Source organism: Vanellus vanellus, assembly GCF_965231255.1.
Source record: "Vanellus vanellus genome assembly, chromosome: 1".
NCBI lineage: Eukaryota > Metazoa > Chordata > Aves > Charadriiformes > Charadriidae > Vanellus > Vanellus vanellus.
In genome coordinates this window covers 25,834,444-25,854,738 of record NC_138905.1, presented here as the reverse complement: position 1 = coordinate 25,854,738, position 20,295 = coordinate 25,834,444, and the positions used below count along the sequence as shown (strand labels likewise).

General features: G+C 39.4%; 1 protein-coding gene across 1 annotated transcript in view; it reads left to right on the top strand.

Annotated features, from left to right (window-relative positions):
- PTPRZ1 (protein tyrosine phosphatase receptor type Z1) overlaps nucleotides 1–20,295 on the top strand; it is a gene marked incomplete at its 5' end in the record, with an annotated part of 151,248 nt that overhangs the window by 89,275 nt on the left and 41,678 nt on the right. Inside the window, 5 exons of the mRNA XM_082486705.1 lie at nucleotides 2,452–2,609; nucleotides 3,172–3,322; nucleotides 13,030–13,214; nucleotides 13,976–14,102; nucleotides 20,210–20,253. Of these exons, the coding sequence (XP_082342831.1) occupies nucleotides 2,452–2,609; nucleotides 3,172–3,322; nucleotides 13,030–13,214; nucleotides 13,976–14,102; nucleotides 20,210–20,253 (665 nt within the window). The remainder of the gene's footprint in view (nucleotides 1–2,451; nucleotides 2,610–3,171; nucleotides 3,323–13,029; nucleotides 13,215–13,975; nucleotides 14,103–20,209; nucleotides 20,254–20,295) is intronic.

Here is a 20,295-nt window from a genome sequence, read left to right as displayed (position 1 = left end):
TACTCGGTAGACTCAGTGGAGCTGAATTTGTTTTTCGGTAGCTCCTGTGTAAATCTGAAATAATCCAATTATGTTATATTTGTACTAGCATTATTAAAACCAAATATCGACACTTTCGTGTTTTAGAATTCCTCGTGGTTTTACATCAGAACACGCGGACTTCAGGGTGGTGCATGAGCAGATCTGGGCTCTTTCTAACTCAGTTTCACGATGGCTTCACAGAAGAGTAAACGTGAATTAGTACTGTCTTGAATACAGATATTTTCTTACATCATTGCCATGATCTTAAGTAAATGGCTAACTTTGTCACAGTTTTTCTATATGTAATGATACTTGAGCTTTGTAAAGCCCCTTAGGATCCATAGGTTGAAAGTGTAGAAAGCTATTAGTCCACTATTTTGAAAGCTTTCAAAAGTATGACACTAAAATCGAGATTGTTTTTCTCTAGAAAACAAGCGCCATTCAACAAATATAAAAGAGAGCAACTTTACAAAATTACAAAGACAGAGCAGGGGGAAATAGAGAGCAGTTAAGATTCATTATCTTTGTGTGCCATCTTCTATGAAATACAAAGGAGAACGAGTAATACATCAAGGCAGATACTGTCCTACAGCCTTGGAAGGAGCTGTAAAACTATCAGCAGCAAGATTCAAGATACAGCCACTACATGGCACTTCAACAATGAGCAGAATATCGTTTTCTTGAATAAAATGCAAATGAGCTCTGAAAATTCAGGTCATGACTAAATCAAGTTGTTCCTCCTGAAGAAAAGTGAATAGCACACAACCTGTCCTTGTCTGCAATCTACATGATCTGTCCTTGTCAGTCATATCTGTATTGTGCTTATTTGAATCCCAGTTGCTGAGTTCTCAAGCTCTGCAGAGGAGCAGTCCCGTTCCTTCCACACAAACTCTCTGTTTCTCATCATTCTTTGTAGGTGTTTGATTTTAGAATCTAGGCTGTCAGTCACGTTAAAGGGAATTTTAAAATCCAAAGTTGCAAAATGTGTGGTGGGATTCTTACTATAAATGAGAAGTTTCATGTCCCCAAGCATCTATACAAAATGGACTGGACATTCAATTTTACTGAAGGAAGAATGCATTAACTTGACACATACCAGACAGCAATGATAGCTTCTGTCTGAAGATTGATTAACATGTTGACAGGAGAAAAAGTAGGATGGGCTTTGCTTGACACTGCTAAATGTTCCCCTTTCGTGACACATGGATAAGAGAGAAGGGAGGAGACAGCTCTTGAACCTTAACTCAGTGGAACAATCACTGTACAGAAGAAAAGCATCAATGATTTGTACTAAACTGTTAAGATAATTTGCTTCCCTCATCAAATTTGTAAGGAGTTACGAAGACAGACAGGTCAGAAATCCGTACAGGGCTCAAGAAGTAACATTGCTGTAAAGCCACAAGTTAATGCACAGTCTGAAAATTCATTAGATATTCATAAGTGAATACTTATCAAATAGGGACAAATTTAAAATCAGTAATTTTAGATTGAAATAAGGTATATAAGGATCTACATTACTGCAGAATGTAAAAACCAAGTATTATTTTGGATGCACCAGACAATAAGGCAGATAATTGTCACAACATTGATAACTGTCACAGACTGAGAAAATCTGCCTCGAGGAAGTTGGTACCATTTCTGCCAATTTCTGTTGCTGGACCCTACTGCCATCCCAGCCCAAACTTAGCTTTCTGTGGATGAACTTCCAGCAATTCCTCATGCATGCTCCCAGCTGACAAGGTATCAGGTAAACTGCTGACCTGAAAGACGTGATACTATTTTCAACAGAGTGGTCATACTCTCCTGGAGGAGGTCTTTGCATCCTTCTCTGCTTTGTGTAAAACCGTTACAGTTTTTCACTGTATTATCACCATTTTAAAAACCCATGATCCACAGAAATTCTGCTTCTGCCATCATGAGTAATACAACTCTTAGGTCTAACATGGCAACAGTTCCCCAGGCAGAGATTTTCTGCAGAGGTTAAGAAACTCAACAACTTGTCCAAATTCAAGGAGAGTTTGAAGCCATGTCATGAGACCAAGAACAGAGATTTAACATATTTTTTCCTTGAAGTTCACATGTGAGACAAAGATTTGGCATCTTGGACATTTACGAGTAAACTTACAGGTGAACATATTCTTGTGAACTAATGTACTGATTACTTATTTATTACTGGAGTAGCTCATTACACCTTCCCAAGTAAACAAAGTTGTTAATGAACAATACTTACTCAAACTAAATAGAAAAGGCTTGACAATTTATTTGTATGCTAGTTTCTCTGGAGATAGAATTTTGAATAGCCTCAAAATTAGCATGTTCCTATAATGGTAACTCTTTTGGAGAGTGTGATTTCTATTTATTCATTGCTTCCCCAGTATTTTAACAAACTGACTCTAAAACCTTTTGTTTTGTTTTGTTTTGTTTTTTCAGGAAAACAGGCTGCCTTAGAACCATTTATTTTGCTGAACCTTTTGCCGAATGCAACAGACAAATATTACACTTACAATGGGTCTTTATCAACTCCTCCCTGCTCTGAAACAGTTGAATGGATTGTGTTTAAAGATACCATTAGTATTTCTGAAAACCAGGTAATTCATTTAATGTATTAAAACCAAACAATTGCACATAATGCCAAAGAAAAGCAGTTGCCATGTATATGGTAAAACCTCATGGCATTCATTGCCAGTCCAACAACCTGGCTTTTCTTTTATCTAGTTTGAGGCATTAAATTAGAAATCATATGTATTACTTGAGAGTGTTATCTTTACCCTTTTTTAGTTCAGGACTAGATTCTGAGTCATTTCTTGCCTTAGAAGGGAGTAAGAACACACTTCCTAACTCTGCAGGCTGTCTGGACTTCTAGCCCAGATAAAGAAGAGTGCAAAGCACTCTTTCTATATTCCCCCAGCTAAATGGTGATGACTGGGCTGATCATAGCTCCAACAGCAGAGTGGTTGAGAAGTACAGGTGGAGTAAACCATTAGATATGCTGCTGGTACAGAGGAACCAAAGTTCAGTGCCACTCAAGTGAGTGAGAGAACTCAACTGGGAGGCTCTACCCAATATCTTTTCACCAGAGTTTTTGCCTGTTAGCAGCATATGGTTAATTTGTTATGACTTCTGACTTCTTTTTTTCCTCGCCTCTTCTAGTTAGCTGTATTCTGTGAAGTCCTTACAATGCAGCAGTCTGGCTATGTTATGCTGATGGACTACCTGCAAAACAACTTTCGAGAGCAGCAATATAAGTTCTTTGGGCAAGTGTTTTCCTCTTACACTGGACAAGAAGAAATTCATGAAGCAGGTATTTACTGAATAGTCATTCCTCTCTTCACAGGTTGAAAGACAATTTTCAGTAAAAGATTCATCCTAGTATGAAGAAACTCATTTTAAATTGTGTGGAAAGCAGCACGCTGTATTATCACTCATAAATTTATTACTTCAGAGAAAAAAAAAGCTAGCAATCATAAAACATGTCAGATTAAATGGAGTGGAAAATTAAATGCTTGTCTTGACCAAACGTTCAGTGAAGATCACGTCAGTTCAAGCTTTCTTGCACTGCCCTTTTAATTTGTTTCAGGCTTAAACAAAGCTGCCCTTTCAGGGGCTGCAAGAGGATTTTGTTTTACAAAGCCATTTGGTTCTTTCTTGTGTAATGTGGATGCTTTTCCAACACAGAGAAGTGAGGTCACCAAATTCATTTCACGAAGTCTGTTGAGAAAGTGGTAGCTGGAGAGAATCCCAGAAGCCAGATTCTGTTCTCTGTTTTACCTAAAACCTCAGGGAAGTTTGTGAAGGTTATATGACCAAAACAGTACATTATGTAATAGGAAACAAGATCTAGCACTAAATATGGAAGTTGATAATCTATACTTGCAAGCACAGAAGGATATATAGGAAACATCTAATTTGGGGGCATTATGTTGCTACCTGGGTGTGGAAACCTGTAGTTTCTTAAACTCAGTTGCACTGAACTATGCTTAATTAGACGTAGACAGGTGACTGAAGCACGTGGTGTAGGTGTCCTCCAGATTAGAAAAAAGTGTGGTTTCATTTTAATTCACCTCGGTTGGGTAGATATTTTTTTTCCTACTGGAAGGATCCTTTGTATGAAACTTGCATACAAGCTAGGGGGTGTTCATCATTCAGAACTGCCAAAGGGCTGCGTCCCCTGCACAAGTACATCATGCTGTTTAGCCACAGCGCTGCGCAGAATAGCTTTACTGCTTCATTTCTGTAACCAGTCAGTGATGCTTCTCTTTTGACCTCAGCTTGTCATGAACTCCTCAGATGTGTGCCCAGGATATGAGGTTTTTTGCATTGGTCTAAGCTAAGAAATATCTGTTCTGGCAGTGGTTTTTTTTTTGTTTAGGTACTAAGTAGCACTTGAAATTTTGGAGCTTGGAGAAGGAGTGTGGAATTAAGCCGCAGCAATCGAGCATATTATAGCAATGGAATACATTTCTGTTTCAGAAAGACTTACAATGGACATTGTTGACTTGGCCTAACTTAAAGAAAGATCATCCTTCCCCAGATCCTTCCATTTAAAGTCCAGCAAAGGGCTACAAAGATGATTGGGGGATTGGAGCATCTTTCTTACGCGGAAAGGCTGAGGGACTTAGGTCTTTTTAGTCTAGAGAAAAGAAGACTGAGGGGGGATCTTATCAATACTTATCAATACTTATCTGGGAGGGTGCCAGAAGGATGGGAACAGACTTTTTTCAGTGGTGCCCAGTGACAGGACAAGAGGTAACGGGCACAAACTTGAACATAGGAAGTTCCATCTAAACATGAGGAGGAACTTCTTTACTTTGAGGGTGGCAGAGCACTGGCACAGGCTGCCCAGAGAGGTGGTGGAGTCTCCCACTCTGGAGACATTCAAAACCCGCCTGGACACCGTCCTGTGAAACCTGCTGTAGGTGACCCTGCTCTGGCGGGGGTGTTGGACTAGAAGATCTCCAGAGGTCCCTTCCAACCCTGACCATTCTGTGATTCTGTGGTTCTGTGATTCTGTAATGAAGGTCTCTGGGACCCTACAGGTCACTGTAATACAGACCACCTTTTCTCATGTCCATGTTATCAGAAGGAAATGAATTTTATAAGTCCTTTTTAAATAGGAGTCAATCTATGGTGAAGAAATGTCATAGGCAAAGGACCTTTGAAGACAGAGATCGGGGCTTCTTCTGCTACCTGCAATCCCCTTGCCTACCAGTTGGTTGCACTGCAGCCATGACCTTGGCCTTGACCCCTCAGCTCAGTCACTGCAGTAGAAGGAAGCTTCTTTCAGCTATGCCATCCTAGTCTAGTTTTCCATAGAGACTGACAAGCAGAAAAGCTGGATAATACTGTTTAAGAGAGACCCCTGCTTCCTTCTGTCCACTCCATATGCTGACACCTGAAGGCGCTTTCCACGTGCTGTCCAAAGCAATGTGTGTGTTAAAACTGCGTAGGAGGTTGCTTCCAACCAGTCCCATTATCTGCACTATATCAAAGAGAGATTCTGTGAATTTTCTGTCTTATCTGTGAGTTTGGTATCTGTACAGATTGGGAAAGAATGTCCAGCCTAAAGATATTAGGATCCTCTTCTGCATTGAGTTATACCATTTAAAATTAGAACATCCTTCTGCTTCATGTAATGATAAAATCTGTTGTACAGACCATCCAAAATTTCTGTGTGTGCAGACTTGTATAATACCGAACAAATAGGTTTCAGTCTACCGAGTGTAAGACAAAAGTGTCCTGCACTCACATTACTGTGGCAATGAACACATGTAGTATTTATTCCAAACTAGGTATTTAAAGTAACAAATTATAGGTTAAAAATTCTGGTTTGGCCATAAACGAGGAGGGACAGAAAGGGATCACTGAAAGTTCAAGTCTTCCTCTATATGTGCCTCAGACTTCTATTAATATTTATGTGCACTATTTAAATGCAAAACCATCATGTACACACATATATACGTATTTATGTACACACGCATGTGTATATGCACACAAATGCAATTACAGGATTTGTTTAAATTAGAACATTAGAGGAGGATTTATATTTTCACCTTCATTTTAAGAGGAGCTAAATAAAAATCCGTAGGAATCATTAAACTTAAATGTTGAGATGTAAAAACTATAACATGAATGCCCTAGTCCCAAAGAGTAAATAGGCTTAAGTATTTCATATTTAATATTGTAAAGTTCTTGTAGTCAACAGAGAAAAAAATAATCTTTGAAATCCCTTTAGATGATGAAGAGAAATGACAAGAGTGAGTCTTAGTCAAGTAGCTAGCTGAAAAATTATTTTGTGTTGTGAAATCTAGAATCCCAATTTTCTCCTGTTGGATTCAGTGTAGACGCTCATTAGTCAGTAGGATTAAGTGCTTGATTTATTGCTGTTATTAATACGTGGCATTTCTTAAATAGAGCTAAGTTTCCTTAGAAGGGCTAAAAGGATCTTTCTATTCAATGATAAACTAAATCCAGCAATATATCGTGAGAAATTTTCACACAATGACAGCCTCAACATTCTTAGTGTACAAGCCCTGCTGAGGACACGGGAGATACTTCGTTCCCCAGGCCTGCCTGCTGATACATGTCATTTTTCCTCTGTGATATGTATATACGCATATATACATGTATATATTTAAGAAGATTAAAATAGCTAAACCTTACAGCCATTCTTGAGGATTCAATTCAAAAAGCTTTTTGAAATTGTAATGCTCTATCTCCACCAACCTCAGCTGGCATGAAAATCCATTTATAATAGAAATCATTGTTTATTCCTATAAACCTGAGAACGCTCATGGTAGCTGCTGGGCCCGTTACATAACTTCCCACCTGCACCGCTTTTCTAGTAGTGCCCTGTGAGTAAGGGCAGAAACGCCACCCTTGTTAATCTTCCTGGATTTAGGAAGGGTATAAAAAACAATGGGTTCTTACAATTCAAGCCTGACAATGTATATTGGTAAAAAAAAAATTGTCAACCTGTTTTCCCAAGAAAAATACACAGAATCACGGAATGGTGGGGGTTGGAAGGGACCTTCGGAGATCATCTAGTCCAATCCCCCTGCCAAAGCAAGTTTACATGGAGCAGGTTGGACAGGAATGCATCCAGGTGGGTTTTGAGTATCTCCAGAGAAGGAGACTCCACAGCCTCTCTGGGCAACCTGTTCCAGTGCTCTGTCACCCTCAAAATAAAGAAGTTTTTCCTTTATTTTTCTGTGTTCCATCTTGTGCCTGTTGCCCCTTGTCCTGTTGCTGGGCACCACTGAAAAGAGTCTGGCCCCATCCTCTTGACACCCTCCCTTTAGATATTTATAAGCATTGATGAGATCCCCTCTTAGTCTTCTCTTCTGTAGGCTAAACAGACACAGGTCTGTCAGCCTTTCCTCATAAGAGAGATGCTTCACTCCCTTGATCATCGTTGTAGCCCTCCACTGAACTCTCTCCAGCAGCTCCCTGTCCTTCTTGAACTGGGAAGCCCAGAACTGGACAAAGTACTCCAGATGTGGTCTCACCAGAGAAGAGTAGAGAGGGAGGATAACCTCCCTCGATCTGCTGGCCACGTGCTTTTTAATGCACCCCAGGAAACCATTGGCCCTCTTGGCCACAAGGGCACATTGCTGCCTCATGGTCAACTTGTTGTCAGCCAGGACTCCCAGATCTCTCTCTGCAGAGCTGCTCTCCAGCAGGTCAGCCCCTAGCCTGTATCGGTGCATGGGGTTATTCCTCCCCAGGTGCAGGACCCTACACTTGCCCTTGTTGAATTTCATAAGGTTCCTCTCTGCCCAACTGTTCAGCCTGTCCAGGTCTCGCTGTATGGTGGCACAGCCTTCTAGTGTGTCAGCCACTCCTCCCAGTTTTGTGTCATCAGTAAACTTGCTGAGGGTATACTCTGTCCCCTCGTCCAGGTCACTGAGGAATATCTTGAACAAGACCGGACCCAGTACTGACCCCTGGGGAACACTGCTAGTTACAGGCCTCCAACTGGACTTTGCACCACTGACCACAACCCTCTGAGCTCTGCCATTCAGCCAGTTCTAAATCCACCTCACTGTCCACTCGTCTAGTCCACACTTCCTAAGCTGACCCGTGAGGATGTTATGGGACACTGTGTCAAAAGCCTTGCTGAAGTCAAAGTAGATAATGTCCACTGCTCTCCCCTCATCCACCCATCCAGTCATACCATCATAGAAGGCAATCAGATTGGTCAAGCATGATATAATTATGTAAAGTTCAGCAGTTATTTTAGTTAAATTCTCTTGCAGGACCAGGGGTAAGGACTCAAGCCTTTACCATTTCATGTACCACAGGTGACATAAATTGGCTACAACCATTCTCAGATTCTCAAGACATTTCCTCTTGTGCAGGATGCTTTATACTGGCACACCGTGCCAGCTGTTGGTGCCCAGGCAGTGGCAGCGGGGGCTGTGGGGCGGCCGCTGTGAGGAGAGGTCGGGGCTGCTCCATGCCGGACACAGCCAGTTACAGCTGTATCCAACCCACCCACCCCAGGGCACGGCTGAGCCCTTGGCCACCATAGCGGTGCCTCAGGGAAAAGAGATTTAGGAAGGGGCAAAATCGCTACACAGGCAGAGGAGGAGGGGAAAAAATGTGTGAGAAACAGCCCTGTGACACCAAGGTCAGAGAATAAGGAGGGGGAGGAGGAGGTGCTCCAGGCACCGAAGCAGAGATTCCCATGAAGGCTGTGGAGAAGACCATGGTGAAGTAGGTTGTCCTGCTGCAGCCCATGGAGAGCCTGCACAGGAGCAGGCTTCTGGCAGGAGCTATGGCCTGTGGAGAGGAGCCCGTGCAGGAGCGTGTTTTCTGGCAGGATCTGTGACCCTTTGGGGGATCCACACCGTAGCAGTCTTTTCCTGAAGGACTGCACCCCATGGAAAGGACCCACGCTGGAGAAGTTCATGAAGGACTGTGTCCCGTGGGTGGGACCCCATGCTGGTGCAGAACAGCATGAGGAGGAAGGAGCAGCAGAGGCAAAGTGTTATGAGCTGACCACAGCCCCCGTTCCCCATCCCCCTCTCGCTGCTTTGGTGGGGAGGCGGAGATGAGCCTGGGAAGAAGAGAAAGGAGAGGAGAAGGTGGCTTTAGTTTTGTTTCTGTTTGTCACTATTTTACTCTATTTTAATTGGCGATAAATTCTTTTCCTCAAATCAAGTCTGTTTTGCCCATGATGGCGATTGGTGAGCAATCTGTGTCTTTATCTTGACCCATGAGCTTTTTCATCTCATTTTCTTCCCCGTCCTGCTGAGGAGGGGGGGTGAGAGAGCAGCTGGGTGGGCACCTGGTGGCCAGCTGAGGTCAAGCCAGCACACGTCTGCTGTGCTGCTCCACCTCCATCAGAGAGAGAGAGAGAGAGTAGAGTGGGAATGTTGAAGAACTACTTTTCGCCACAGACTGTGACAAGGAACTGAAAAGCCCTTGAATGTCTTAACCTAAATGAAGTGATTTCATGGCTTCCACAATTGAAAATATGGATTTAAAAGATAAAAATCACAAACCCAGATTCACCTAAAAGTGGAAGAAAGCAACAAATGTGGAGAAAAATTCCTGACTTATCCAGTGCTGCCTCAGAGCTACGCTTAGTTTTATTCCAACTGTGCCAAGCTCAGAGAACCTTAAATCCAGGCATAAATTTATAATGTATGTGTCTGAATAGGCTAAATTTGAGCAACTTAAAAAGGTCTTTTTGTCAAAACCACAGCTCAGGTAGTTTCTGACAATGATTTGGCTTAAGGTACCTTAGTGCTCCCCAATGATGCAATTCAGTTTAGATTGAAAACTTCTAAGTTATGTGGGTAGCATTTTATTCCACAGAAGAATGAGCAAAGATAGGTGCATTATCATGATCTGATATGCAAAACCAGCATCTAAATACTCACCTGGGGAAAGCAGAGACCTGAATTCAAACCCAGCAGGGGCTCGAATAGGTCTCCAACTTCCTGTGAATTGGATTTTGCTGCTTCAGATTTGTAATCCAGTTGAATACCTGTGACTTTAGACTAGTAACAGATTATAGAACTCCCTTTCTTGAAGTCTCTTTTTCCAGATTTTCAAAGTCTGTATCAGAGCAGAAGTCTTTAATTAGGTAAGATGATATGTGATCGCCTCACTTTTCACAGTCTCTGAAGAGGGAAAATGGGAAAAGGTGGGAGCAGAGTACCTCTCTGTTACTAAGACTGGTGGGAAAGGGAAGGAAACAGCGCAGGCAGGATGATGAAGAGGCATCAGAAGAAGGGTAAGAGACAACAGCTTGGGAAGGAAGCAGTGTGAAATATTATGCAGATGACTGTAATGGAATATTGTTGATCACTGGTGAGTTGAAAAGGACCAAGCATAAAAAAGAGAACAAAAGGAGAAGATAATGCTTTTCTTGAAAAAAAAAAAAGTAGTTGGAAGAACCATCTGGAAAGCAAACAGAGTGATACTGAAAGAAATAATATTGGAGACATTGATCTTCCGCCTTTAAAAGTTTTACAATATTGCTCAGTTAGTCTGAATACAGTCAGAGATCTCAGAACCAAGTTGACTCACAGACAAAAAAGAGGAAGGGAGGAAAAAGCAGAGTAGAGAAGAGTATGGACAGGGAGAAGCTTGGTACTTAAACTATGAAAAAGCATTTGGAAAGTTATTTTAAATACCTTCGAAAAGAAATAGCTGGAGAATGTTTTGTTTCATTAAAAAAAATAACCAGAGTTTAAGTCATCTGCCTTAATGCTCAGAACTGAGAAGGGAAGCATCTTTGCTGGTCTAACGATTTCTGTTTGCCATCTGGTGGAAATGGGGTGGAATGACAAGTTTTAGGAACGGAATGGAATGTACACGACTTGAGATTTTTTTTTTTCATTTGCTCCTCCTTTATGTCAGTTAAAATAATTCAGTAAAATGAATAAAGTGTTGTGTCAGATACATAGCACAGTAGATTCAAAGCCTGGCAAGCTACAGAATTCAACTAAATTACACAGACCATTACTGCCTCTACCATTAGCTCACACACACAAAAAAAAAAAGAAAAGAAAAAAAAAAATTTGTTGCTTATTTTCCATTGACTAGCTCAGGCCAGAGCCGCTCAAAACTTCCCACCTGCGTACAGAACTGAGGTTTTCAAAATATTGGGGTTTGAGTGCCCTCCTGTGTTTAAGTGGCAAATTGCAAAGTTAATCGAAATCATTTTTTGCCTTTCTTTCAAAAATGCAGTATTGTCCACCAAAAGAGTTGTAGTATCATGGTGTTTGCTTCTTTTAAGAGAACTCCAAAGAATCTATACTTGTCTTAATTAGCTAGGTAGTTGGTTTTGCTGGCTTTTGCTAGATACTCAAAGTTTGTTTTAAACAGAATCCCGAGATTTGAAAAACGTTTCCTTATTTATTCCAAATAGGGAAGTATGATGTAATTACTTGTGCAAAAGTCAAGCTAAAAGTTTTTTAATAAAAATATATCCACCTCATTTTAATATGTAAGATTTACTTAAATTCTTGAAAAATTCGAAGTAAATTTCATGTACTCTCACCAGTGGTTTTTACAAGTCTAATAGGTAAAATAAAGCAATAGAAATGAGGTAATAAGTGAAACAACAGAATGATTAAGATGCCTTTTCAGTACATATGAAAGCACATATGAAAGGAAATTCAGTATACAAGAAGAGAACTTCCCAAAAGCTAGGGCAGGGGCAGATAGCCACTCCGAGCATTTTGACCGAAGTGCAAAAACTCTGCAGTTTCAAAGAGATAAAAAGAGGGATTTATAACAGGAAATGTCAGGGACGCCTGGCTCTCATTCTGAGGCATCAGAACAAATCTGGTAGCAGTGCTCTCAAGTTGGGAAATTGGGAACCAAAAAATTAGTGACCACTTTTGACAGTCATCTCCATTCTTCAGTGTTGTGTCAGAAGACACAGTCCCTGCACCAGCAGAGGGGATGATGAGAGCAAGAAAGGAGCGTGGGGTCTCAGCCCAAACCCAAACCAGCCATGAATGATGCAGCTGTATATGATGTTGCGTTGTTTTTTTTGTGCATCACAACTTACTGGTCATTTTTCAGCGAGCTTCAGCTAAATAATTTACGTTTTCTGCTAATGTAATTTTTTCATGCAAGTTAATCTGCATTTGACCTTGTATTTTATTTTTAAGATACACACAGGTACTTGGGCAATTTAAAAACCAAATGGCAGCAGAGCCTCAGTAAATTTCTAGCACGCTGGTAGTCAGTACATCTCTATGTCTAGAAAAGTATCAAAATGTTCAGCTTACTTGAATAAGATGAAAAGAGTATTGTAGGGGAAAGGCCAGAAGAGCTGCAAGAGTAGCTGCCTGACCAGGCTTCTTCTGGGGTGCGGGTTCCAGGCTCACGAAAAAGGTGTGCGTGAGCCTGGCCCAGGACTGCAACAGCCTGAGCAGGCTTCTTCAGCAGGCATCTAGATGGTGCCTTAAAATATAACAATGTGAAATCACTACCTGCTAATCAATAATTTCTTAGTCTCTTCCTATTTGCCTTTTGTCTCGTCTTTAGGTGCTATAAAAAGATTCAGACATCCTTGAGAGGAAATTCAAGTGTGATAGGTTTACCTTTAACCTTTAAAAAACAGTCTATTATAGCTCGAGGTCTATTATAGCTGGTGAGAGACTGTGCAGCTCTTCTAATGCTATTCTGCTAGATCCATAAAGACAGAGAAATAGAGACTTTTTTCATCCCCAGGACATACGTATGAATATTTATGTTTTGTATTTTATATTTTATTTCTTGGGAACTGGATATTAATATTTCACAAAATATGGTATAAAAAAAAAGAGGGGGAAGGGGACTCAGTCCTCAAATTAAGTTGCTTTTGAAAATCTAGTGTTAAAATAGTGGTTCTGTTTATAGTGCATGGCATCTCAGATATTTTGGCGGAAAGGTAAAAATAAGGCACATGAAAGACTTTTCTCAGAGATGGCTCAAGATCTCAGTAGAGTCATTTGTACCATTTAATAAATATCATGTTCTTTCCTTTTTTCTTTCTTTCAGTTTGCAGCTCAGAGCCTGAAAATGTCCAATCTGATCCAAAGAATTATACTAGTCTTCTCGTTACATGGGAAAGACCTCGAGTTGTATACGATACCACAATTGAGAGATTTGCTGTCTTTTATCAACAGTTGGATGGAGAAGACCAGACTAAGCATGAGTTTCTGACAGATGGGTATCAGGACTTGGTAACTGTAAACTCTTCAAGTTTCATACAAAGGGGTGATAGCAGGACGCTCTCTGTTAGTTATCTTAGGGGATTAAACAGTAGCTGGGAGCTGATTCAGTAAAAAACTCCTCCTTTGGCTGCAGCTCACAGAAGCTGTACTTAATTTTTTGGCTGTGAAGCCACAAAGACAATTAAAAAAAAATAAACAAAGAAGCCTCTCTTGCCCAGAAGAGGGAAGGCTTTCAGAGACTGCTGTTTTGATTTGCCTATGCTATCCCCAAATGTTTATGACCATGTCAATCTCAGAGCTCCTTAGCCATAAAACCCTTAGTGAATTAATAGTGATCTGTACTTCATTGCTTACTGGTGTGCAAAGAATGACCTACACAAGCAACTAATAAGATTCAGTGCAATCTTACTGCTATAAATATTAAGTTACTAATTAGAGCTTCATGGTACTTTACTAATGTGATCTTTTACCCTCTTTAAAGACTCGGAATTTAGTATATCAGAGATAATGTTATCTAAACTAATTACCTAAGCTAGTGTTCAGCATTAAATAATTATATAGTTTGGTATCCTCCATGTAAAAATTCACAAGATTTTTTTTTAAGTTTACTTAAAAACATTTGTGATAATAAAATATAAAAAGCATACATTAGAGTCCTAGAAGAAAGGAGCTTTATGGTTCGTATGAAAAATGTGCTATGAAAAAATTAACATTTCCAAATATTTGATACTTACTTGCAAGTAAATGATTAAACATGGTTTTTCTTTTAGGGGGCTATTCTAAATAATCTGCTGCCCAATACAAGTTATGTTCTTCAGATAGTTGCTGTTTGCTCTAATGGTCTATATGGAAAATACAGTGACCAAGTCATTGTTGATATGCCTTTAGAAGACCCAGGTAAGTGGTCTTTTGAGCTTAGTGATCACTTTTAGCTGAAAATCTGTATTTGAAGAAGTAGTTTGTTTGCAAACCAGTTAAAATGCACGACTATCGAAATATGCTAAAATGAAATTTCAAAATCGCTGCAGTTAACCTTCAGCATGTTCTTTGCTACTGATATTTTACATGATGTAATTCTCCATTCCTTGTAAACGTTACCTGTGAAAGACTGCATGTTAAATTTTTTTAACTCTAAGAATATTCTGAAAAACACCTACCTGATTTCAAATCTCACAAGTGTATCTTTTAGCAGTATAATGTAGGGAAATAAAACCATGTTTGGTATTATTTCTCTATGGTTCAAGTATCCTCCCAAAAATTAATCCACACAGCCAAAGAGTAAACAAGTAATACAAACCCAATATATGACTTATGAGTCTGTACCAATTGATTTTGAAATTTGATTTCTTATGATTACTTGGAGTTTGATTTCAAAGGACTTGCGGTGATGGAATTCCCTTGCTTCTTAATGCTGCCTCGCAAAAAATCAAAAGGCCTAACAAACCAATCTTACTGATTTCACAGCCAGATTTACTTCTTCCGCCTGCTGGTAAATATGAAATAATTTGAAACTGTAGCATGAAGCTTGATCTTGTCCTTAATAATTCCTTAAATTCTGTGGAAGTTTTAGCTTCAAACACAGTTCTTATCAAAGTGAGCGAGAGCTGTGCTTTCAATTAAGAACCCAGTAATTAATCATAGGAAAAAATCAAAGACTTTCTGATCAGGCAAGAAACCATTTTTTATCTAAGGGCCTGGATTCTTGTTGCATATTTACGGATTTTGTAAGTTCAGTTTTACACTTCATTAAGTCTGTTTAGTTACAGCAAAGCGCTAAGCAGTGTTGTGATGTACTTGGGAAAACAGGTCAGTTTTTCTTTTCAAGGGAACCACATTCCTTAACAGCGAGAAAGAATATGATTCTTGAAAATCTCTACCACGTGAATTAGGAACTAATAGTGGTAATAGGCTGGTGATAGTGCATTTTTGTCTAAAGGAGGCAGTGCAGGTTCAGGTATAGTACATAGGTATTTTCAATAAACATTTAACTTGTCTTTCAAACACAGAGTGTTAAGAATGCATTTTTGGAGTCTTGTGCTAATATCTACCAGAATTTTCCTGTTTCTCTTCAGTTTTCTAAGAAGTCCACGACAAGGTTCTGTCTGACATTTCACTTTTCTCTTTATCCTTTATCTACCTCTTAGATATTATATTCCTCCACTTCCTTTCCAGAATTTGCTAGGTTTGTGCTTGAAGAATTTACTGAGATGAGATTTCATCTACCCCCTCCCCCCCCCCACGGAATGACCGATAAGCAGCGTAGTGTTATCATTCTTAAACAATAGTTCAACAAATCGAGTCAGTGCAGTGCTGCCATCACAGCTTTAAAACCTCTGAAAACAGACATTGCTAAACAAAATCCGGTGTAGGTAATACCCGTAGGATAAACCGCCCTACTAGCGCTGCCGTATCCCCGCTGTAAGGATGAGTTGTGTACCTTCTTGCTGTGTGCCGTGACTCCCTTTGGAAGGACGGGTGGATGCAGAGGCAGGGAGGGAGAGGGGGGCGGCGGGGCTGCGAGCAAAGGCTGCCGGGGAGCAAACCCAGCCAGAGGGCGGTGGGGCCTTTGGCAGTCGGCAGCCGGCCAGCGGGGCAGATGCAGCCACCGCGGTGGTCACGGCATCCCAGGCGTATTTCTGCTCAAGTCCTGCAAAGCAGTGGCTTTGCGTTCGTGTCAGCAGAAGGAAGGGTGAGGGCCTTGGTTTGGAGCGGCGTACTGGAAAACTCATTTGGCCTTCCAGTATATCGGCAGAAATTTCTCAGAGATTTGTATTCTCGGACAAGGAAATTTGGTGCGATAAACGCTACATTTAGCAGTTCTCAGTAAAGGTCTGATATTCTTGTGCCTTTTAACACAGACACACCGCTAATTTCTTTTTGTTAAAGAAATTAGAATTTGTTAAATGTTAAAGAAATTGATTTCTTTTTGTTAAAGAAATTAGAAAATACAATGCAAGGATACCTGGGAGGCATAACAATGTAAAGATACATCTGTATAAAATATGAACAGGTTAGCGTAACTATAAAAATGGTGTTTTGGGGTTTCTGTCATTTGAACATTTAAATATGTCTCCTTAATGTTGCATTAAAGCAGATTATATATATATAAGTATATTCTTATACTGAGTTTTCTTGTTTTCAAATAAAGCATTGTAAAAAGGAGAATTAAATAATCAGTATAGCAGAACTGTATAAACACTTTTTTTTTTTTTTTCACCCCAAATTTCAGGCAGTTCTGAAAATTTGTAATAGCTTCAGGTCTACCTAAGGATTTTTCTTTAGTTTTCCAAAAACATTCAAAATTGAGGAAGATTATTTCAGGTCAAATGAAGTGTTTCAAGGACGTTTTAGATTAAAAAAAAAATAAAATAAAAAGAGGAAGAAGTTTATAAATAAAAACAAAATACCAAAAATGAGTATTTTGTGTGTTTCAAAAAAACTGTTTCTTTGGACTCCTTCCTATCTGAAATGGACACAAAGTTATTAAAAGTACTTTGTGTTCTTTTATTTTGCCACTTCCACAGCAGTACGTCTGAAAGCATTGGATGAGGAAAACTCAGGGAAAAATCTGTCCCATGTAATCTGTATGATTACTATGGGTGTACATCGCTCTATAAAAAAGTTTTATAGATGCTGTCCCAACCCTTGATATAATTTTAAAATATGAAAAAAACTTCCATTCATTTCTAATCTTAATGTTTATTTGCATACTTACTTTTACTAATTATTTACATCTGAATTAACTGTTGCAAATGTTGCAAATATTTTCGTATTTAATATTTTAATATTGCAAATATTAAACAACAGAGATATGAGAATGTAGATATATAATGAGAAAGATTTGTTCAAAGCAACTTGATGGTTACAACTATAACTTCAAATTGGTTTTGTGATCTGCTTTATAGATCTTGAGGCAAAAGGGGATTTCTTGGAGCTCCTGCTTGTGAATTTATGAAAGAAAAGTTATCTTCACCATGAAGACATGAAATAAAATTGACTCACATAAAGCATAAGCTAACACTTTCATTTTCAAGAATTACTCTGAGTAAGCCAGTTTAATTAAGATGAAATTCACCGCAGTCACCTCCAGATCAATTAATCTTCGTGTTAATAGCTAAAGTGAGGCGTGAGTCATGCGGAAGCATTAGATGGGCCCTTTTCCGGGAAGAATTCTGCCCTCGGAGTGGCCACTTTTAATGAGAGCAGTTTCAGTACACTGTGCATCACAAATCCGGTGTTCAGAAAAACTCGACGACCATTGTTTTAGCCTGTTCCTTTTGAGATGCTTGAGAGAGAGAGTGTTTCTCATGCCTTCTCCCCACCCTGTCTGGGTTAGTGAAGGCTCTGCGGGCTCCGGGTGATCCTCAGACCAGGTTTAAACCCTCTCGTTCTCAGCAGTGCTTCATAAGAGGAAGGGCCTCTTTTGGACCATGCTCTCTGCCTCAGTTTGTGGAGCCCTCAGGAGCTCTGGTATGACATTGGGCAAATGGTCGTCGTAGTTGAAACCTCTGCTCTTTGGGTTTTTCCTAAACTCTTCAGAGTGGCAGCCTTTCCTCTTGTGATACAGTGTGCACGCACATGGGAACTGTTTCCAGTTAGTTTCCGATTAGCAAAAGTCACCAGATGCCCTACGCGATGTAGCTACACAATCTCCATTGAAAATGAAGGGAATCATGTACATAGTGGTTTAGTCAGCTTTGATAAAAGTCCAGCCTTTATTTACCAATTTTTCGTTTGCTATTAGAATTGGATTTTTGATAACTATCTGAATGCGTGCTCTTGCTCTCTAGATAACATCTGTATAGCTGGGAAAGTTCTGCAGTAGTTTGTTGTGCAGTTAATACCAGTGTCACTTACATGCTTTTGCTGATACAGGAAATGAAATATAAGAATGTATCTCTCTCCTCTCATCTTCCTTTGTGGAGACTTTGGTTGGCGTGTATCAAAAAAACCCACGCTGGGATATGGCTCTCAAATGCTGTCTCCTGCATTGCAGCTCATGCTGTCAGCAGCGCTCTGTGAGGGTCTGACTGTGCTATTTCTTTGTAACCTGTCTTCGTGAGTGATTTTAGTCCCAAACCACACTAAGCATATCTTAAATGTTTCATTTAGGGAATGCTTTTTTCTCATTTTGTACTGATAAGCGTAGAAATCTGAAAACTAATTTAATCAGAAGAAACAGGCTTTACTTTTCTTCTTGCCATGCCATTTATTACATAAGACAGTGGAGACATGAAAACAGTTTGTGTTGTGCACATTATTCTACAAATACAATTCAGATTGTTTTAAGAGATTTTTTTAAAGGTTTGCATTGAACTTAAATGCAGGGAGATACTTACCTGTTTTGTCTTTATTCTATCACTTCTTCATCTGTTATTAAAATGCGCTGTGAAAAGACCTATTCAGAAATTTCTAACTAATAATTTAATTATTTTATTTTAAAATGTAAGCTATAGAATAATCAATATGTGGTTCTAGAAAAAATAAACAAGCTTGTTCATCAACCTACATCAATGGGTTGTTTTTTGGAGGGGGGGGTTATTCTCCTTGGTTGGGGGATATCAGCAGATTTCTATAGTCTCCCATCAAATGAAAAACTCAGCAACAGGATTAACAGAACTACTATAAGTGTGTGTCTCTAATGCTTTTGACAAATACATTTTCTGTGACCAACTAAATTTAAAAAGGCTTTCAAAAACGCCTGAAGGTTTAGTGTCGTTAATATATAAAAATATTTATTTATATATATAAATATTTACTTTTATATATGTGTGTATATTAATGCCTCTCCATGAAGACAACAGCAAGAAACTGTGGTTTTCTGCTGGTGGGATTTGAGGGCACATACCATGTAGTATATTCTAGCACAATCAACACATTTTATTTTTCTGATTAAGTCTGATTAAAGCTCAACTCAAGAAAAGTGACCACAGAATGAATAGATAGCATTTCTCTGTATTAAAAATATTTTGCAGAGAAGTCTAGGGTGCATAATACATGCTATGGGTCTACTGTGGAAAGCCTGTCAAATTAAAGTCTACAGTGTTTGATTTATATCATTGAGAAGCCAGGGAATATCATTATCTCCTCCACCCCTTCCTCCCCTCCGCTCCCCTCCCCACCCTGCCCCGGAGGCTCCTAGGCTTCCAGGAGTCAGAGGTAAGATAATTTTTCTCTCTCTTCTTAATGAAAGGTTAATTCAATACTTGGTGATTTAGAAAAGTTTGTTATGAAAGAACAATTTAGAAACTTTTGTGCAGGGTTGTTTAGCCAAAATTTATTTGCGTTCTATAATCTGCAAATAAAACTGAGCCTGTTAGAGTGATAAATGTTATCTAGCGTATGTTGCATATAATACACGTCTCAATTTGTTTTGAAAGGTAGATACAGACAGACCAAAGAGAATACAAATTAAGTCATAGATCCCCATCTGACTTTGCAGAAATAAGAAATATAAAGACGACATCTTTATACTAGTGTATTGAGAAAGCTTCATTTGCGAATCTCTTGCGCTAGTACCTAACTCCGAGCCTGGGTTCACAAATGAGGAATTTGCTGTATGAAAATTACAGAACAGATTATTTTACAAGAATATCTTCAGAGCTTGCAGATTAAATGTAAATAAATAGTTGATTCCCAGACTTACCTTTTTTCTCTCCTGTATTTCTGCATTAAACTGTACTTTCTCATAGAAAATATTCTTATAAACTTGGTTCTCCCTGGCCAGGATGTGGTTCCTTACTGCAGATCCAGCATATGCCCCAGTATCAAATTAGAGGCAGGCAAAACTTCTGTGGCTGAACGTGTCCTGTCTGGATGAGCATCGCTACCCTTAAAGCTAGTCCTCAACCCAGGTGGTTAGCCACTTTTCCAAACGCAGTGCTATAAAACATCTTAGACTGGGTCTCAATAAATGTATTAATTAATCAGTTGAGTCCTTGCAGAATTAATAATTCTGTGAATTTAAAATGTTGGATGATATGGTATGTATTTTTGTTTTATAGAGGCTGACCTCATTCCTGAACTGAATGAAACTGAAGAATATGAGGTATAGCATTCATTTATTTTTAAGAAAGTATTTCAAATACGT